Genomic DNA, 17,452 nt, shown 5'->3' on the forward strand with positions numbered 1-17,452 from the left:
AGTGGTGATAGTCCATCTAAAATTTGATGAAGACTGAATACAAACCCATAAGAAACTATATGCAAAAAGGTTATAGCCACATAAAAGGAAGTTATACTTGCTGTTCATATTACATTCAAATAATTCATCTCCTGTGGTTTACACATAAAGTCAGTGTAATACAGCTAACTAAAACCAGAAGTCCAAGAGTCAAAAAAGTCAAGGAGCCTTTCTTCTTATAGTAGAGCCAATTTCATGTACTACAAACAACTGGAGATCTCAGCAAGCAAATGCATAAATTGTGGAATTAAAAACAACAAAAAGAATTTAAGTGCTTAGCCTTCAATTAAAAGAAAGATATACTGTGCATAATGAACATACACAGCAATTCAAACAAATATATTAATAGCAACATTCTTTCTCATTAAATCCAGTTGTACTGTATTGTACCAGGCACTGAATAAACAGAAGAGAGTCTCAAAGCACAGCTCCCTTGCCACTGTCTCAGTAAGCTCTTTTACATGAAAACATAAAAACACACATGCTTTGCTTTTGACCTCTGGCAATGAGTCTGTTATCAGACTCAAATACTTTGGAGGTCAAATGTCTCATCCAAGGAGACTTCTTTCAGTGCGTATTCAGTAAGTTATATCAGTTTTCTTTGTTTTCCAGAACTAGCAAAGCAGAAATTAAACTCAGAGTGTTGCACTAGGCTCACAAAACACATGAAACCCTGAAGAAGCAGAGAAGAGGGATCCTTAAAATTATGAAAAACACACAACTTTAAAAAAAAAAAAAGCATCAAGTAATGAATTAGCAGAGATGTCAAATCACAGCAATGCAAAGGCCAACGGATTGCTGGTGTACAAGGCACACAAGTGCAACTGAGCAGCCAGGAAGCTCAGCGGTGGGACAGCAATCCACCTGTACTTCAGAAGCAGGCACCAAAGACTAAAGGTTGAAGTGCCCAGTCTGGACACATTCAAAAACACACCCATCCCCAGCAGCCACACCTTTTGGTTATGTGCACATGCACACAAACAAGACAGCTCAGTATAGTACTCCTGGGAAAAGCAGTAGCAAAATCCTCCTTATCTTCCGATAGAAACCAGCTTTTTATAGAGGTACTCTAGATAATTTAGCAAGTCATTCTCTCTTGCTACAAAAAGTAATATTTGCTAATCATGTTCACTTTGCTACTAGATGATTCACTACCACCACTGAGCAACAAAAGCTGAACATTAAATCATTTAACAATGGAAGTTTTAAATTACTATCCCTGATACATACACTTACTATAAACATGGGTGTGTTACAGAAGATACTCAAGAGCAGAAATCAGGGCTGATATTGGTTGTGCTCTTAAATTACTTGGCCAGCCTTCAAATTCCTGTACATAAAATTTGTCGAGTATCAATTGATGAAATTAAATGGCCATTCAAAATGATAGCAGAAATAAAGAACAGCCATTTCCTTTTACAATATATCAAAGCACTGCTCACCTTGGAGAACCATATTACCAGTGTTAAAATAAATGAAACATAAGAAAATGAACAACAATGTGACGAGCAAGTACTCTTTAAAAAAAGCTATTTTAAACATCTTAGCCTAATTACATCCACTGTAATAGTCACTACTGAAAGGACATACTAGATTTTTCCAAAGGGGCTAATGAAAAAAGGGCATTAATATCAAAGGTCTATTTATCTGCTTTTTTTACAAGCATCAGAAATTCCCTCTCCGACTTGCCCACAGAAGTATTTCTTCCACCCCATTTTAAACATTGAGTGCTTCTGCACTACTTATACAAACACTGCATTTTAATATTTTCCATCCTACTCACCTTGTTAAATAGAAACAATGGTTCAGTCCACTGTGTTTCATTATACCAGTAATGTCAGCTGGGAAGGCTGACATATCCTTCCTTTTTTCTCCCCCACTATGCTAGTTTGTTTCTCATGTGAAATCTGAAGTGTTGTAATAGGCGAATATCTTTGTACTGAAGATAAAAAAAAGGGAGTATTAAAGCAACAAGCCTTTTCCAGACGTGAACTGAAGAGCTGTAATGGTAAGAGAGTAAGGGTGACTCCACGGCTTACTTTTTTTTGGCATAAAGGTAACCTTATGTATTTGCAGGTAGTTGACCAGGGAAATGAATATAGATATCTAAGAATCAAGGGAACAGAATAAAAAAATTTGGGACCAAAACAACATACTAACCCTGTCAGTTTCTCTGTGTAAAGACTTGCTGAGATTGACCTGACCCATATTTTTTCTTATCTTATTCTTGATGGTTTTCACAGTTGCAACTATATTGTTTTTGCCAAAGCCAAATCTGACTATCAGTGCCACACACTTTTGACATAAGAACTCAGATCAAACATCTAGATGAAGAACAAACCCAAGTTGTAACACAAAGATCAAAAGTCAGAAGAACGAAAATACTATTGCTTAATTGTTTCATAGCTAATGGACAGACCACTATACTGGCATAAATTGCATTTATTCTTCATTACTTCAGAGCAACAATGAAACATTTGCTTCTACAGCCAACTTACATCAAAGTTTAACTTTTCACAAAGCAAGACCTCTGGGGTAGGAAGTAGAGCTTCCAATGGCAAGCAGAGACTCCCCAAGCTATAGCACCAACTTAAGACAGCTTTGAGGTTGGAAGCATCAGGAAATAACTGTGTAAAGAACAGGCATGGTTTCTGTATAAACCATATATACTCAAGAAGCTGTGACTAATTCCATATTCTTCTGCTCTAAGATGACAGTGTTGATTCCCTAAGCAAACAACTCCCAGTAAGCTAACAATAGCAACGCATTCAGCATCACCTCTGAAATGAGTCTTATCTTTAATGCTTTTCCCATTTCCCAATCATCTTAGATATTTCCTAGGCCATTTGCTAACTTGCTTACTATATGCCTCTTACAAGCCAGGGTTACCCTGATAACAATATATTTTTATGACATTTATTTTTCAGCGCTGATAGCCAAACGATAGGTTTCTTTTTCCTTCTGAACTGCTCTCCTCAATAGCCAAACAGCAACTCTAGAAAACCGAACATTGCCCATTTTCTTTGTCTACATACAAACAAAAGCAAGGAGAACAGACACAGTTACAACATAAAAATTCTACTACCACGGATGCTAAAACAACAGTACGTCACCTGAGAGTCTGTTTATTCATGCATTTAGATGAGGTTTCAGGACATGTTCACCGAAAGATCTGCCAGGAATGCCTTCCAAGTGCTACTTTCTCAAATTCTGGTTTAAAAATTTGTGCTTTGATTTAGACAACTGTGCTTGGGAAAGAAAGGCAAGCCCATAAATTATATTTGAACAATAAGATGTTTTATAGTTATTAAAAAAAAAAAAAACAATTCAACAATTCATACTCTGCCATAGCCTACAGCGTTACATTTTCTCCCACTTACAACAAAAATTCTTACTTTTACCCTCACAACTGCCTTCAAGAACATCGTTTGCCACAGTGATACTGATACGACAAGGCACCGAAACACCTCTACAAGTAGCGCCACGCAATCTGCCAAATGCACGCTCTCTTGCTCATCTTTGCCAGATGTTCTGACGCTGGGACACTTCCAAAAATCACAGCAGCAGAAAGCAGCCAGAATCTTCTGCAGTGCTGTGGATAAAAGCAACTCAGTGATAACCATACTATAAGGAGTACATCTTCACTTGCCATCTCCTGGAGTAACAGCATGACCAAAAGCAGTCAGCTTATTCACCAGTGCTGGAGTGGAGTCACTGGCTGGCATCAGAGGAAATGGACAAAAATGAAGCCAGAAGTGCCTCTGCTGAATACGTTCTCAAATCCAAGAACTGTAGCAAGTTCTCACTGTGAGTTACCTGTAAAATGACGCAACACCTCAGTCACGTTAGGAATTTGAGCTACGCTAAATAAAGTGTTCCGCAAGCTTTCCTATCATGCTACTACAATGGCAGCATCGGTGGCTATGTTGTGTGCTGCTCTGTAACTTGGAGTTTGCTGTGCTCAGAGGTGGGCTTGGCAAATGGATTTCCACAGACAGAGGCGTCTTTTGAATAGTGCTGGATGCCCAGAGAAAGGCTTGAAGATGAGGCTCTGCCTACTTTCCTAAGGGCTGCCAATTCCATCGGGATATAATAGGTCACTTTGACTTTGCTCTCAGCTGAACAGATGCAGTCAGAAGAGCCAGAATATGTGTCTGTGAAGCCTGTGAATCTGAAGCATTTCTTTTCCCCAGTGAAGCTTACTGGGTTATAAAGAGCATTTCAGTTGAGGTCTTGTGAAGAAAAAAAAGGAGAAGCAGAAGACTTCCTCTGCTTGCCACGTAACACAGAGGGAGCCGCTAACCTCAACCGAACTTAGCAAACACTTAATGTCAGTTAACTTTTTTTTAAACATGCCATTTCCCCAGTTTGGACAAATCCATCTTGGCTTTGCTTTTCACAAATTAAATGATACAGAGTAACTTTTGAATACCCTTTGTTACCCCCCAGCTGCATATGATCTATTTCATTGTCTGCATAATGTCAGATTTCGCCTTTTCCTCATGGAAATTGAAAGAATGTAACTTACCAATTACTGTGTTACATAAACAAGCTTGAACTTGTACATAATGGAAGAGGCTTGGACAGGAACAACATCTACTGAATGCTTTTAAGTACAATACCATTTTCCCTGTTTTTCAGGCAACTGTGAAACTCTTTTCTCCTGCTTTAATAGATTTGTCATTTATAAGAAAGCAAGACTTCAAAGACTGTCTTACACTATTACTTTCACATCAAATGTATTCTGGATCTTATCTCTCATCTGCTTCAGCTCAGCATTCTTTGAAAGAAATAATACTTTTATTTTTTTTACTTGTCTTGCATCATCAAAAGTATCAAATGCTCTCAAAGGCCTGTAACGTATCTTCTAAATGGCTGCATTTTGCTCTTTGCTGTAAACCGATCTTCCCCCGCCTTTACGAACAAGAATGAAGGCTTTGGTTAGATTTTTTTAAGCCCTGTCTCGACAGTTTTCCACATAACACCCACCATACAAAGAACCTCAGTCTGCGGCCAGCCCAGGCTTATGAATGACCACATTGTACATCGCGTTCTTCCTTCCTCCAAACCGCTGCAAGCTGCGGGCTCACGACGGACGAGGCAGGGGTGAAACCCCCCGGTCCCCACCGGCAGCCCCCGCCTTGCCGAGGGCAGCGGCTGGAGCCAGCACGGCGGTCCGTAGCACGGCGGTCCGTGGCGCAGCCGCCCCTGCAGAGCCGCCCTGGCCGGGTCCATAGCGGCGCTCCCCTCAGGGAGCCCGCGCGCCCGGGCCGTTAACGGTCTCGGCTCGCGGCGCCCCGCGCGCAGCAACCGCCACCCGGTGCAGGGTCCCCCCACCCCGGCCCCCGCCCATCGCCACATCACCACCGAGCTCGGCCGCTGCTTCCTTCCCTCTCTGCTCCCCCCGCCCGCTCCGCACGCCCATCTGCCCACAGGCGCAGCGCTCGCCGCTCACCCAGCTCGGCATCCTGTTGCTCAGCTTGACTTTCTTGCACTGGCTCTCGGGCAGCTCCATGGCCGCGGGGGCAGCGAGAGGAGGAGGAAGAAGAGGACGAGAAGAAGAACGCGCCTTCCTCACTGATGCTCGAGGCGGATGAAGCCGCTGCCGCCGGAGAGCTGCGCCCTGTGCGCGTCCCCGCCCGCGGCGTGGCCAAAGGTGGCGCAGGGAGGAGCCGCGGCCGGCGGGAGGGACCGGGCAGCGGGGGCGGACGGAGCGGCGTGCGCCGTGACGCGCGGCAGCGGAGGCGGCGCCGCGGGGCGCAGCAGCTTCCGCCGCCGCCCGCTGCTGCCCCTGGTGGGCGGCGGGGCCGGCTTGTTCCCACCCACCGCTGTAACGGTGCCCTTGTGGATGTGCCCGCTCTTGCGTGTGGAGCTTTGGATGGCACAGGCTCCCGCTCGTTCGGGAACGGAGGAGGCTGCAGCGCCAAGGGGCCGCTCTGCCTCCCCCGCCGCCGGGATCACTGAGGCAGGATCCCCGGTGCTTGGTGATCTGAAAGGCTGTGTACACATACGCAGGCACGTCACAAGAAGAGCCAGAGGCCACGAGTGCATTGCAAAGAGCAAGTTTTATTTTAGTTACCTCTCTGCTGGGGGATCTCTGAAGTCGCACCTGAGCTCCCAGGCAGAGGTGACACCAGTGATTGTCCAGTGGCTGTTGTCCCCCTCAGGCCACCAGGAAAAGCTGCAGGATGGGCAGTGGTGTCTCATTTTTCTGTGCCAGGGGCAAGCTAAAGACATAGCCAAAGCAGAACACTGTCCCTGTCTTTGAAAAGACAGAGAGGGGAAAAAAAAGGCACTTTTCTGCAAAGGTTTGGTTTGGAGGTGATGAAACTCCGAGAAGCAGCAGAGTGGTGATGTGGTCATGAGTGACTTGGAAGGCAAACGTTTGAATTAAATCTCCTGCCTTACAAGGATTTCCCTGAGAAACAAAGCTAATCCTGTGCTGCATTCTAGGAAATGTTCCTTATTGTGACCTTAGAACTAGAATTTCTTGGATTCATCCTTCCAGAAAAGAACAGCTTTAGCACTTGGGTGCTAATCTTAAGGTGGAGGTGAAGCCATAATCTTAAGGTGGAGGTGAAGCCATACTAACGGGAGGTACCTTTGCTGTATAAATATTAGTCCTTTTATATTAGCTCAAGAAAGAATGAAAGCACGTAAGTGCTAATCTTGAAATGGTGCTGTGCTAACGTTAGTTTACTGTAAAAATAGTAGCCCATTTACAATCTGTGGATTGTTCTCTGACAGTTTAACAAGATACAAAAATGCCCTCTGTGGATGAATGTTTACTTCTGCTCTATCAGAAATACATCCTTCCAAAGATACTAATGTGTTGGTTTTAAAGCATATTTCAAAACTCAAATTAGAAAATTAAAACCCTTATGCAAGATAGATGACCTCTGTGAAACCAGGAAAAATCATTAGGAATACTCTCAGGCAATCTGAAGGTCAGGTAGAATTAATACAGCATAACTAAGAAATACAACAATTGCTGTTACTGATTTAGATTTAAACTGAATGACAAGGTTGTACAGCATGCTGCCCTGCAAGTAACTGTTCCAGAGATGGTCCCTGGCTGTATATGGACATTCTGACCATGACAAACAATGACAGAGGCAGGGCCTGGATTTTAATTAGCAAAGTCTCTCACACAATGCTCTCCCAAGCACAGAAAGAGAACCAGCATAGTGCTGTGGACCAGTGGGTTGAGGGCCGCCCCTGTTGACTGTTTTAATTGTGTTTAGGGCACGCTTGATTAACTGCGCTTTGCACAACATTGTTTTATGTGGCTTAAGAGTAACTCTAAACGTTATTTGCGTTCACATTATTTTAAAAATTCTACTGTTACTTTATTCTAACTGTATTGATATAGATTGGTACTGTTCATTCTGCAGTCTGAGACGCAATAGTGGGAAGACAGTAGTTTGCAAGAGTTGTAAATTGCATCAGAAAACACAGGCAGCCCACATAACTATTCAAGTGAGTTCTTACAGGTACGTCCCTGTAATACACACACATTAACTGTGAGCAGGACACACGGGATTTATTAAAATGGTCTGCATATGAGCTTTGCCCTAATCAGCTATTTGCCAGCAAGGAGTTCCATTCTATCATGACTTTTTTTTTGCCACCTACCTTCTAAAGAAATGGTGTTGGATTCTGATTTGAAGGTTGAGAAAACAAGACTTTGAGCACTGCTCAAGTTTTAAGCAATGGCATTTACAGCTTAGAAAATCACAAGAGAAGAAAATGCCGGTTATTAATCAAGATGTATGCGTAATACTGCCCAAACACACCAAATGCAGGGAGCTGCATGATTCCTTCCACAAAATAACGCAAAAAAAGACAAGTGGGCCATATACTAGTGAAATATGAAGTGTGACTGCAAATATCGACACCAGTGGTCAGAAACAGATGACATAATCTTAGAGGTAATAAAATAATTTCTGAACAGTAATTCCTAAAACAGATCACCTTTTATGATTACACTAACATTCTAAAATAAAGTATACATACATATGCATATATAATATAGTAAAAGACTAACTGTATAGCAAATCCATGTGCGCAGATGAGGTATATCAGGCAGTTACCAACGTTTACATATTTTACAGAGGCTGATGTCACATGCATAGGTCATATTTCATCAGGTCTTGTCAATGCTGCTTCAGTGAAAATGCAAATGTATTTTTGGTGTACAGAAGTTTGACATATAAGTTCATCCAGAGCTGCCCATACATTTTGCCTCTCCAACATCTTAACCTGCTTAAACTATTAAAGACAGAGATGAGAAGAGCATTCCTTAACCATAGGAAGCAAATATATGTTAAATTATACAAAGATTTGGGGAAAATGAACATCCTAGGATTCTTTATAAGGTTATATGTAAGTTCTACATGGCTATTAAGGGGTAAGTTCCAGTTCCACTTTCCTGAAATCTTTCATGATGGATTGATTTCAATACCCAAGCCAGGTGCTTTCTGAACTTCAAAAGTAAATGTCTGTGGGACTCCGTAGTGAAATTCAAATCAATAAACAATCTCTGACAAATTGTTGTTATTTCTGAATCTGCTTCCAGCCTGAGCTCAAGGACTGTTCTCATGGCAGCAGGTGCTCTTGCAACCCTTCTCTATGGAGCTAATGTGCTGTGTGCCTCTGTAAATGTACATGCCTTAGTAAATGTTAGAGTCTGGTAAGAGAAAGACATAATATCATCAGGATATAGCATTCTTGAGTTGATTGTGATGCTGAATACATAATAATAAACAACCATAATAAATATACATTTAACATTCTTGCAGGAGCAACAAACCCCAAACATCCACCAGTGTTGTGCTTGATTTCAAAAAAGGGAAATTACACAAAAACTGAGGGACTTGTTAAAAAGGAATTACTAAAATCTTCATAGGCAGCAGGGGACTAGTTAAAGAAACTGTGTTGGATTCTGATGTGAAGGTTGAGAAAAACAGGCTTTGAGCACAGACAAAGTTCTAGACACAGCAGCCTATACTCACATAATACCACTGAAGGACTGACAGCCCAGAGCAACTTCTAGATATGGAAATTATGACCAGACCAACTCAAGGAAATCCTTTCAATTCTACAGAGGGATAATGCCATAGAAAATAATTCTCTACTGAGTTAGCTTCCGCACAGCCAGTTATACCAATACCAAACAATCCCAAACCTACAGTAAGAGTCCCCATGTGCATTATTTAATGTTATCAAACAGAGAAATACATAGTACCATACAGTTTCAATCTCCAGTAAAATCTGAGCTACTGGCCACATTAAAAAAAGATGAGAAGATTTCATCTTAGGTTATGGTCCAAAGAAATGTACAAATTACATGGAAAAATCAGCTTTATAAAGAAAAAAAAATAATATTAAAAAATTATGCTGTCTGATATTTACTTTTTAATATAGTGTTTCACCAGGCAATCTATTCCAAGATGTCAATTGAAACAACAGAGTTAAGTCAAACTTTAGGATGTTCAAAAATAGACAAGGTTATTTTGAGTAGCTTCCAGACATCAGCTATAACATAAAAGGAATCTGTGAATTAGACACAAATACAGACAAAGAATTCTGTCATTAAAGACTGACCTTTTACTTCTATGTGACTGATATACAAACCCATACCTATAAATATTATCTTTAAGGTGCATGCTTTCTTATTTCTAGGAAGAAAAACAGTATTATTGAAGCATTCTCTAGAATCCACCTACTGTAGCCACTTTCAATAAAACCAGAAATTTGGGTACAAATTCCTTTAGTACTAGAATTGCTTCTCTGGCAAGCATTATGGTCAAATTCTGATGACATGTCATGGTCATGTAAAGATGTATCTCTTCAATATTTTTAATTGAAAAATAGCCAGAGCGATGTAACTCCAGTAGTCACGCAGACTGTCTGCAGGTTTTTGTTGTTGTTTTCTTTTTTGAGAAAGATACCATCTTCAATGTAGATGATGCTCCCTACATAGAAAAGGCTCATCACTGTTCTGTCAGGATTGTTTCCAAACTTTAATGCTCACAAAAATCATTCTTCCTTTGAGACCATTCTGTTAAGTGAGAACTTCAGAATGCCTTTTAAACAGATCAAGCATTGGTTCAAGCTCTTCCCAAAAGTTTTTCAACACTGGAAGTAGGACCACGAAGCAATCTCTAGCAGCTCCTAACCATAAATTTGTTACTTAGTGGTCTCCTGTTGGAGGTGAGATTTTTTTTTCTGTCACAAGGTTTGTGCAGTGAACAAGATGACCACCAAAAACTACCTGAGATTAACAAAATTAATATGTGGATACTTCACCTGTAATGCAACTTGGATTGCAGACAAGATACGTTCATCTATATGCAAAATACACAAATGCAGGAAGTCCTGTGTAACTCCCATATTTGAGAAAGATGGGAATAGGGGAGATACTTTGGGGAACCCATTCTCTGTCTTTAGCAAAAGCTTTTAATAAATTCTTTAATATTTTGACTGATATGTATGTCCGGCAGAACAATCTGGCCTGGCTATTTAAAGAAGCCCCAGAAAGATCAGCAGAAATGCTAATAAAAACCCTGCGTGATGAGAATACCATTTGTTTCCTGACATACTGCTGAACGTTCAACTCAGATTTCTTTTCATGTCCCACAATACTGAGGATTAGAGCTCTCTTCCCAATTATGTTGCAAGAATTCCATCTGCTGAGCTTGCTCTTTAGACAGACAAACTCACTCGATGTGCTCAGAACAAAGTGGTCCATTTTGGCCAGCAGTGAGAGATGACAGCTGGTGGCCAGTTCCAGGTAATACACTGATGTTACGAGAAGCTGAACAGGTGTCATACAAGGTGGCAGGGTGCACAGCAACGCTGCGTTGGCCCATGGAAGGCTGTGTCTGACAAAGTTCAAGGGAGGTAGATCAAGGGAGGTACTGGCTAAGAAACACAGCCAGCCAGGGGCAGTGCAGATACTAGAATATGGCTTAAAACTCCCGCAAAGTTCACAGGGTGTTCACTTTGTAAAGTGAAATAAAATATTATTTTAATAGTGACGGGGTAGAGCAAAAGTGCATAGTGCACAGTTTGGGGAAAGCTGATCCTCATCTCCTCTAGAATGCTCCGAGAGCTGGCATTTCAACCGCTGTAAAAGCTGTGAAGACCACTAGAGGTCATTCGATGAATAAGAAATAATTCAGACTTTCAGTTTGGTGATTTTATGATTTGGGGTTTATTAGTTTTATTTTGTTCTTTGTCATTAACAACATAGTTAACCTTACAAGAGAGCTAAGCACTAGATTTCTGAAGATAACTGACTGTGGGTGTTCTCTATAAGTACACAGGGACTGTAGGTCAGTGCCAGTTAACGCGACTGGGAGCCAGACATACACCTAGAAACCTCAATACTTTGTTCTATGCTTCCCTGTGTCTTTAGGTAATTAACACCCTTAAAATTCTGGTCCTAATTCCAGCATTCAAAAATGTTTATCTGTATGACAAATGCATATTTTCCATATAACTTTGTCTGTTTTAAATTTAGGTACTACATCATTTCACCTTGTCTTTGGCAGATACAAGGAAGGACAGGTATATTGTCTACTTAAACATCAAGAGCAAGACTGAGAAATTCTAGACAGAGACACATCCAGTGACGCTGAAGACAGGGTAACTTTCAAGGTGTTTTATCTATTCCTGTTAAAGTCTTTATGCAACGTTTGAAGAAAACAACTGTTCTTTTTCTATCTTTTTCCACATCTCTGGATGTAACATTACATGGGAAAACAAAACAAAACAAAACAAAACAAACTTGCGGCAAACCTGTCAATAAGCTAAACCTAGTGGGATCTCTCAGATTAGGAATGGAAGAGAAGGTTATCTGGCAGGAAGATAGGAAGGTGCTTAGAGAAGAAAACTGGGAGAGAGACAAGCACTTACAGCTCCTATCAGGTGAGCAAAAGGTGAAGAAGCAAGAGTTCTTACTTGACAGCCCAAGAGGGACCAGCTCAGCTATGATCCTAGTAGGAGAGACAAGCTGAGAAAGTAAGTTAATCTGAGCCAACAGTTTGTTTTATTAGGGATGAGGACATCCAGAGGACTTTCACACATCAACAATCCCAGGACATAACGTTCCTAGGACTGTTTTTGCCAAATCACAACTGTCCAAAGAGAAGTTCCTTCCAAGAGTAGGTGGTTTTCAACTAAAGTAAATCTATTGTACATAAAGATTTGTAAAGTAATTTCTAATGTCACCGTGCTATTGAATTGCTTTCTCATCACCTAGCAGTATTCTATCACTTTCTGTTTGCTACTCACTACATACATCATTTAGCTTAATAATAGTTTTTGTCATTAGAATACAAACAATTTTTTCTTTCATGAGGAAAGCCCTTTCTCAGAAATATTTGTAATACAATTTCTTCTTCCATCATTTGATTTGTTGCAAATGGAAAGTGAACCATTAGAGTGCTTTTCAATAATTCATTGCTCTCAATGTGCAAATCCACCTCCTAAGAATAACATGTTTAGGAGAAAAACATCTATCTTGTCTTGAAAAGACTGCTAAATAGAGGGCTGTATCACAAGCATACCCACCTGTTGGAAACAACTGTAGCAGCCTGACTGTTTGCCAATGCAACCATGGTACATTTTGAGAATTTAGCCAATGTTTACCTCAGGAATTACTTATTCTAAAGAAATTTTCAGATAACTTATTTTAGTTGGTTTTGGCAGTTTTGGCAAATACACGTAATTCCAAGCTCTATTTTTTTCTAAATGGAACTAGCAAGTTCCAAGATAATTCATAAATAGAATGTTGCCCACAACCACTTTAAAACATGGAAAAAACACTATCTGAAAGTGTTACAAGGGTTGTACACATGCATACTAAAAGATAGAATATGATTAATCATTTTTTTACTGTAGCTACTTAAATTGAGGAAAGTGCTTTGAAACCAAAGACTTTTTATATACCCTAAATATTACTGTGTCATATACATGTCAAATACATTAAGTAAAGTTATTCTACCACAGTGGCATTTACTAATATGGAATTATAAAATGTATTTTGGTGGCCAAAGCTAACAGAGACTTAAAACACATTTCTAGTTCAGTTCATAAGGTGCTTAAATTCAGTGACTCAAGAACAGGGAAAACTCTAACCTAAAATATTTAATCAAAATCCAGACATCTTCCTAAAGGTTAAAGATATGGGATTATTTGCCAAATATGTAAGTCTGATGCAACTTTAACTGAAAGATTTTCTTCAAGACATCCCCAAGGAAGTTAAAATTCATATTTTCCCAGAATAAATGCTTCAGTCCCCCATGGGATACAGGAACAAGCAGAGTAATGAGCAGAGCTGTGGCAAGCTGTCTTGCTGATACTTCACTCCCTGTGTCCCCTCTTGTGGTTCAAGGTGGCAGCAGCAGAAGTCGGTTGGTGGGTTAGTTAATTAACAGCTAACTTGGTTCCTGAGAAGCAATTTCTCACCTCAGTGTCTCGCACAGATGCTCGTCTCAGCCCGACTTTACTGTGGCTTTGGCCAGAGTGATATAGAAAACAGTCTGCAAAGTGTTTGTAACCGCGTGTCTCGCTGACCTAAGTTAGAACAGATGATTAGTGCACTTAATCAAATCAAAAGGAGCTGAAGGTTTTAGCCCTTTTAAGAGGCTTTCAGCCCAGCAGCTAACAGGATCAACCTCTAAATGCTAGTCATCATTTTTTTCCGTTTATTCCTTTGGATGTCTGAGAACAACACTCTTCGCTATGCTCACAAACACAGCAGCAAAATTAAAATAGGAAAAAAAACAACATAAAAAAAATGCAGGCAGTTTAACTGTTCTTTCCTGCGGGCACAGTCAGTTTTGGTCAGACCCATTTATCCAGTCACCTCAACTCCTCTCTGTGTCCTCAAAAATTCTCTCTGTTGACTACAATGTAAAAAAAGGGATAGAGAGTTTTATAAAGTGTCTGAAACACAGACCTTTCAAGCCTTTTCATGTTTGCAATCTCATTGGAGTAATCTTTTGAGTCACTAGAGGTCCCTGAACAAAGAGCTAAACAAGATCACAAGGGTGTCCCCTGGAAAAAGGTCTGGAATTATTGTTACTGTCTGAAAAAGACCACGCAATCTCTTGGGCAAACTCTTCAGTGAGCAGACCATACAGGATTGCATCCAGAATCCGACATTCCATTCAGCAACAGCAGATGATGTTTCCAGGCTGGTACCTGTCTGTTCAGCAAAGCTTCAATTTTGAACTGGGGGAAGAAATCTTGAAAAACATAGCCCCAAGAATGGTGCTTTGGAGGCCTTCAGAACAGGACACGTTGAGGCAGGAGAAGAATAAAAAGAGCTCCTTTCATGATCATGTGAAGACCGGAGAGAGAAAGGGAAACAAGGAAATTGGGAGAGGAGCTATACATCATGGGCGAAAGTTTTGCTGCAATGTCTCAGCATGAGTCATGACTTCACGAGCACTGTAAGCACATGTCCTTATCATGAATCTCTCTTTGTTGTAATATCTTCTCTGCCATAAACTCTTCTAATCAGATCAGGTGTTCTCCTCAATATCAAATGGTTCGTTTAATATAGAATCCAATCAGATAAATCAGATGACGGTTAAACATTGTTATGAATATACTGTGTCCATGTAGAACACATTTGTACTCATGTAACTGTCATAAGGATCTGAGTAATCTGATTACAAACTCTGTTTATCTCAGACCTAAAACATTGATTGTAAGCCCATTTGTAATATTTTTACCTGCATTTTGAAGCAGAATTCCAATGGAAATTGGCATAAGGTCATAACATTTTGGCTGTTATCTTTTGGACAAGGAGATGTATTACAAAACACGCTTTCTGGTCTGCAGCAGGAGAAAACGATGGGGTATTTAAGCTACAGATCACCCGGTTGCATAAAGTGATGACAACAATAAAGAAGCCTTATGGAAGAGGGGGTGAGATCTTAAAAAAATAAAAGGACAAACCTACATAGGGATTTTCACCCAAAGCAAGTAGAGCAATTGCAGGAAGGAGTCCTGTCACATTGAACAAACAGACTTCCAGTGACTTGAAAGAAAAAAAGCACAATGCATTTAGATACCATTTTCCAACCAATAAATCTGCTACCTTGTAAGCAAAGATAGATCTTATTTTCTTTTTTATTGCTGCTCACTAAGTCTTTGCTTTCACATCTATGTATGCCCAAGGAACTAAAACATAGCCCAAAATGTCCATGCACTTCAAATTCTTCTTGAAAATGTGCTTAAGCAACAAAGAGGCTAAAGATCCAACAACAGGCACAGGAGGCAGTTTGTTGGACTGTATGCTCAGTTTCAGAAGGAAGCATGAAAGTTTGCACCCCACAATACAAACACAAATGAAGCACCTGGAGTCTCTTCAGACTCCAGAAGTTTAACACAGACCAGGCCCAGTGGGCTGGGAGCAACCAGCACAATCTGGGCAGTGTCCAAGGGGCAGACTGACCTGGTTCGTGGCAGCGTTAACTCACATTGTGTTTCATTTGGTCATGACAGATGTGGCTGCATTTTGTTTGGTCTTTCTAAATCTTTATAAAAGTGGTGTCTGTATATGGCCTTTAAAATCCATGGTTTAATATGTATTCACTTACATGTTAATTCACACAAAGGACTCAAGTAATGTTCAACAGTATGTCTACTAGTAATTAGAGAAATCTTAGGTGATTTATTATTGGGATGAATAATTTTTCATATTAACATTGTTACTCAGAGTTGGAATGTAATGATATAAAATGCAGCCACTCAGGAAAGGGAATGTCTCAACAATGTGCTTTTGTTCTCTAGAAAACTGTGCCATGGAATCATCTTTCAAAATGTTACAAGGGAACGAAAAACAAAGCTCACAGTAATTTGAAAAAAAATAATGAAAAAAAGAGGAACATTTGAATAGGAAGGACAAAGAAGCAGAACGGAAGAAATTAAATAAGGTAGAAAACAAAGAAAGCTTTGAATTTGTAAAGCAAGGTGTACCTCTGTCAGAATCGTCACTGTATTCATATCCAAATTTTCCTTTATACAAAGCCTCCTATTTCAGTCTTCTGTTAGTCTGGAAATTAAAGCAGATGATGAAGATAAAATTACTTGAAATGCAGGCATTCGTTACAAGAGTGATCCTTTCAAGGAAATTGTTCTTCCCAAGTAAATTTTAGAGACAGACCTCAGTGCTCCATGAACATCATTGCAACATTTCCAGTGTTTACACATTCACTGATGATTTAGGGTAATAAACACTGTGGTTGTTTTGACTAGAAGAATGGTTACATCTAAGTTTAACTTACCACATGTAAACCCAATCAATATACCTCAACTGGCAGCCAATCAATGGAGTGCTACCTAAAGTCAATCTATGGTATAGAGGGAAAGAAGCATGAGGATTAGTTGGTTAGGTTCTAAAACAAAATGCTTCTACATAGAGCTCTGACTTCAATAGTTTACCTAAATAATTACACTGACTTGCTTCAGGTAAGGCAGCTTTAAACTCCCTCTCGTTGTGAGGCAGAGTGATGAGCATGGTCTTGTTAGTAAAAAAAGGTGGAATATTGCCAAAGGACTATTTTATCCATATTTCAACCAACTGGGTGGGGAGAAGGTTGTCGAATAGAATTTTGTCGTACAAAGGTAACCTGCAATGATCAGAGAAAGGGTCATGACAGTAAATACAGTTATTTCTTGTTTATGTTACTATTTATGACATTAAAATCTCCAAATTAACCAAAAATACAGCTCAGACGGAGATGGAACTTAAATTCCTTCTAAGGGAATCATTTTAATTTTGCTTATTAAGTTTTTCTTTATCCTACAGACCACCTTATTTGATTTAGGGATAGTATTTTCACAGCAAACTCATTGGACTTTGCTTCAACTCACATTTATTTTAGTCCCTTAGCTTGGTAAAGTTGTTACTTGACTTCATCCAGAACATGGTTTCAAAGCTGCACATGAACAACTGGTTACCTGCTGTGGACGTAGCTCCATGTGATCCTGAGCCTTTGTGCTGAATCCCTTTGAACTGGTTAAACTGACCTGTACCGTAAAATAACCTTATTTCTTGCTGCCACTCGCATTCACCCTGCCTCATGTGCCTGGAACCATCTCCCTTTACTTCCATCCTAAATATTTGTCTATACATACAGTTTTTCAGCAGAGTCATAGTGACCAGTTCCCAGTGTGTGGAGACAGGATTTACCAGCAGAAGTTCTTGTTTCTGAGGCTGATTTTAGCTACTGGCTGTTCTCTCCTGATTTTTCCTGTTTTGGTTTGGTAGAGCTAAAAATGAATGCGGGGGGCTTTGTGGAACCTGTCATTATGACACTCAGTGAAAATTGCACCAGATGAAAGCCTAGAGCAACTATTGTGGGAAACCACATCAAGAACCGCTCTGTGT

The 17,452-nt window shown here is 40.2% G+C and overlaps 1 protein-coding gene and 1 long non-coding RNA gene across 3 annotated transcripts in view; both read right to left on the reverse strand.

The window, feature by feature from the left end:
- The window catches only part of PAPSS1 (3'-phosphoadenosine 5'-phosphosulfate synthase 1), a 38,378-nt gene extending 32,651 nt beyond the window's left edge, over positions 1-5,727 (reverse strand). Inside the window, exon 1 of one of the 2 annotated variants that reach the window (XM_082051443.1) lies at positions 5,495-5,727. In XM_082051443.1, the coding sequence (XP_081907569.1) occupies positions 5,495-5,554 (60 nt within the window). In that variant the 5' untranslated portion in view covers positions 5,555-5,727. Of the gene's footprint in view, positions 1-1,822; positions 1,946-5,494 lie in introns of those variants that run through there. The other variant, XM_082051444.1, reaches the window with a different exon arrangement.
- Positions 5,728-16,036: 10,309 nt separating this feature from the next.
- On the reverse strand, positions 16,037-17,147 carry LOC309439094. The gene is made up of 3 exons (XR_014183926.1): positions 17,023-17,147; positions 16,504-16,691; positions 16,037-16,114 (listed from the first exon to the last, which is right to left on the reverse strand). It is a non-coding gene; the product is annotated as an uncharacterized lncRNA (long non-coding RNA).
- Positions 17,148-17,452: the final 305 nt, after the last annotated feature.

Source organism: Streptopelia decaocto (genome assembly GCF_964273445.1).
Source record: "Streptopelia decaocto genome assembly, chromosome: 4".
Classification (NCBI taxonomy): domain Eukaryota; kingdom Metazoa; phylum Chordata; class Aves; order Columbiformes; family Columbidae; genus Streptopelia; species Streptopelia decaocto.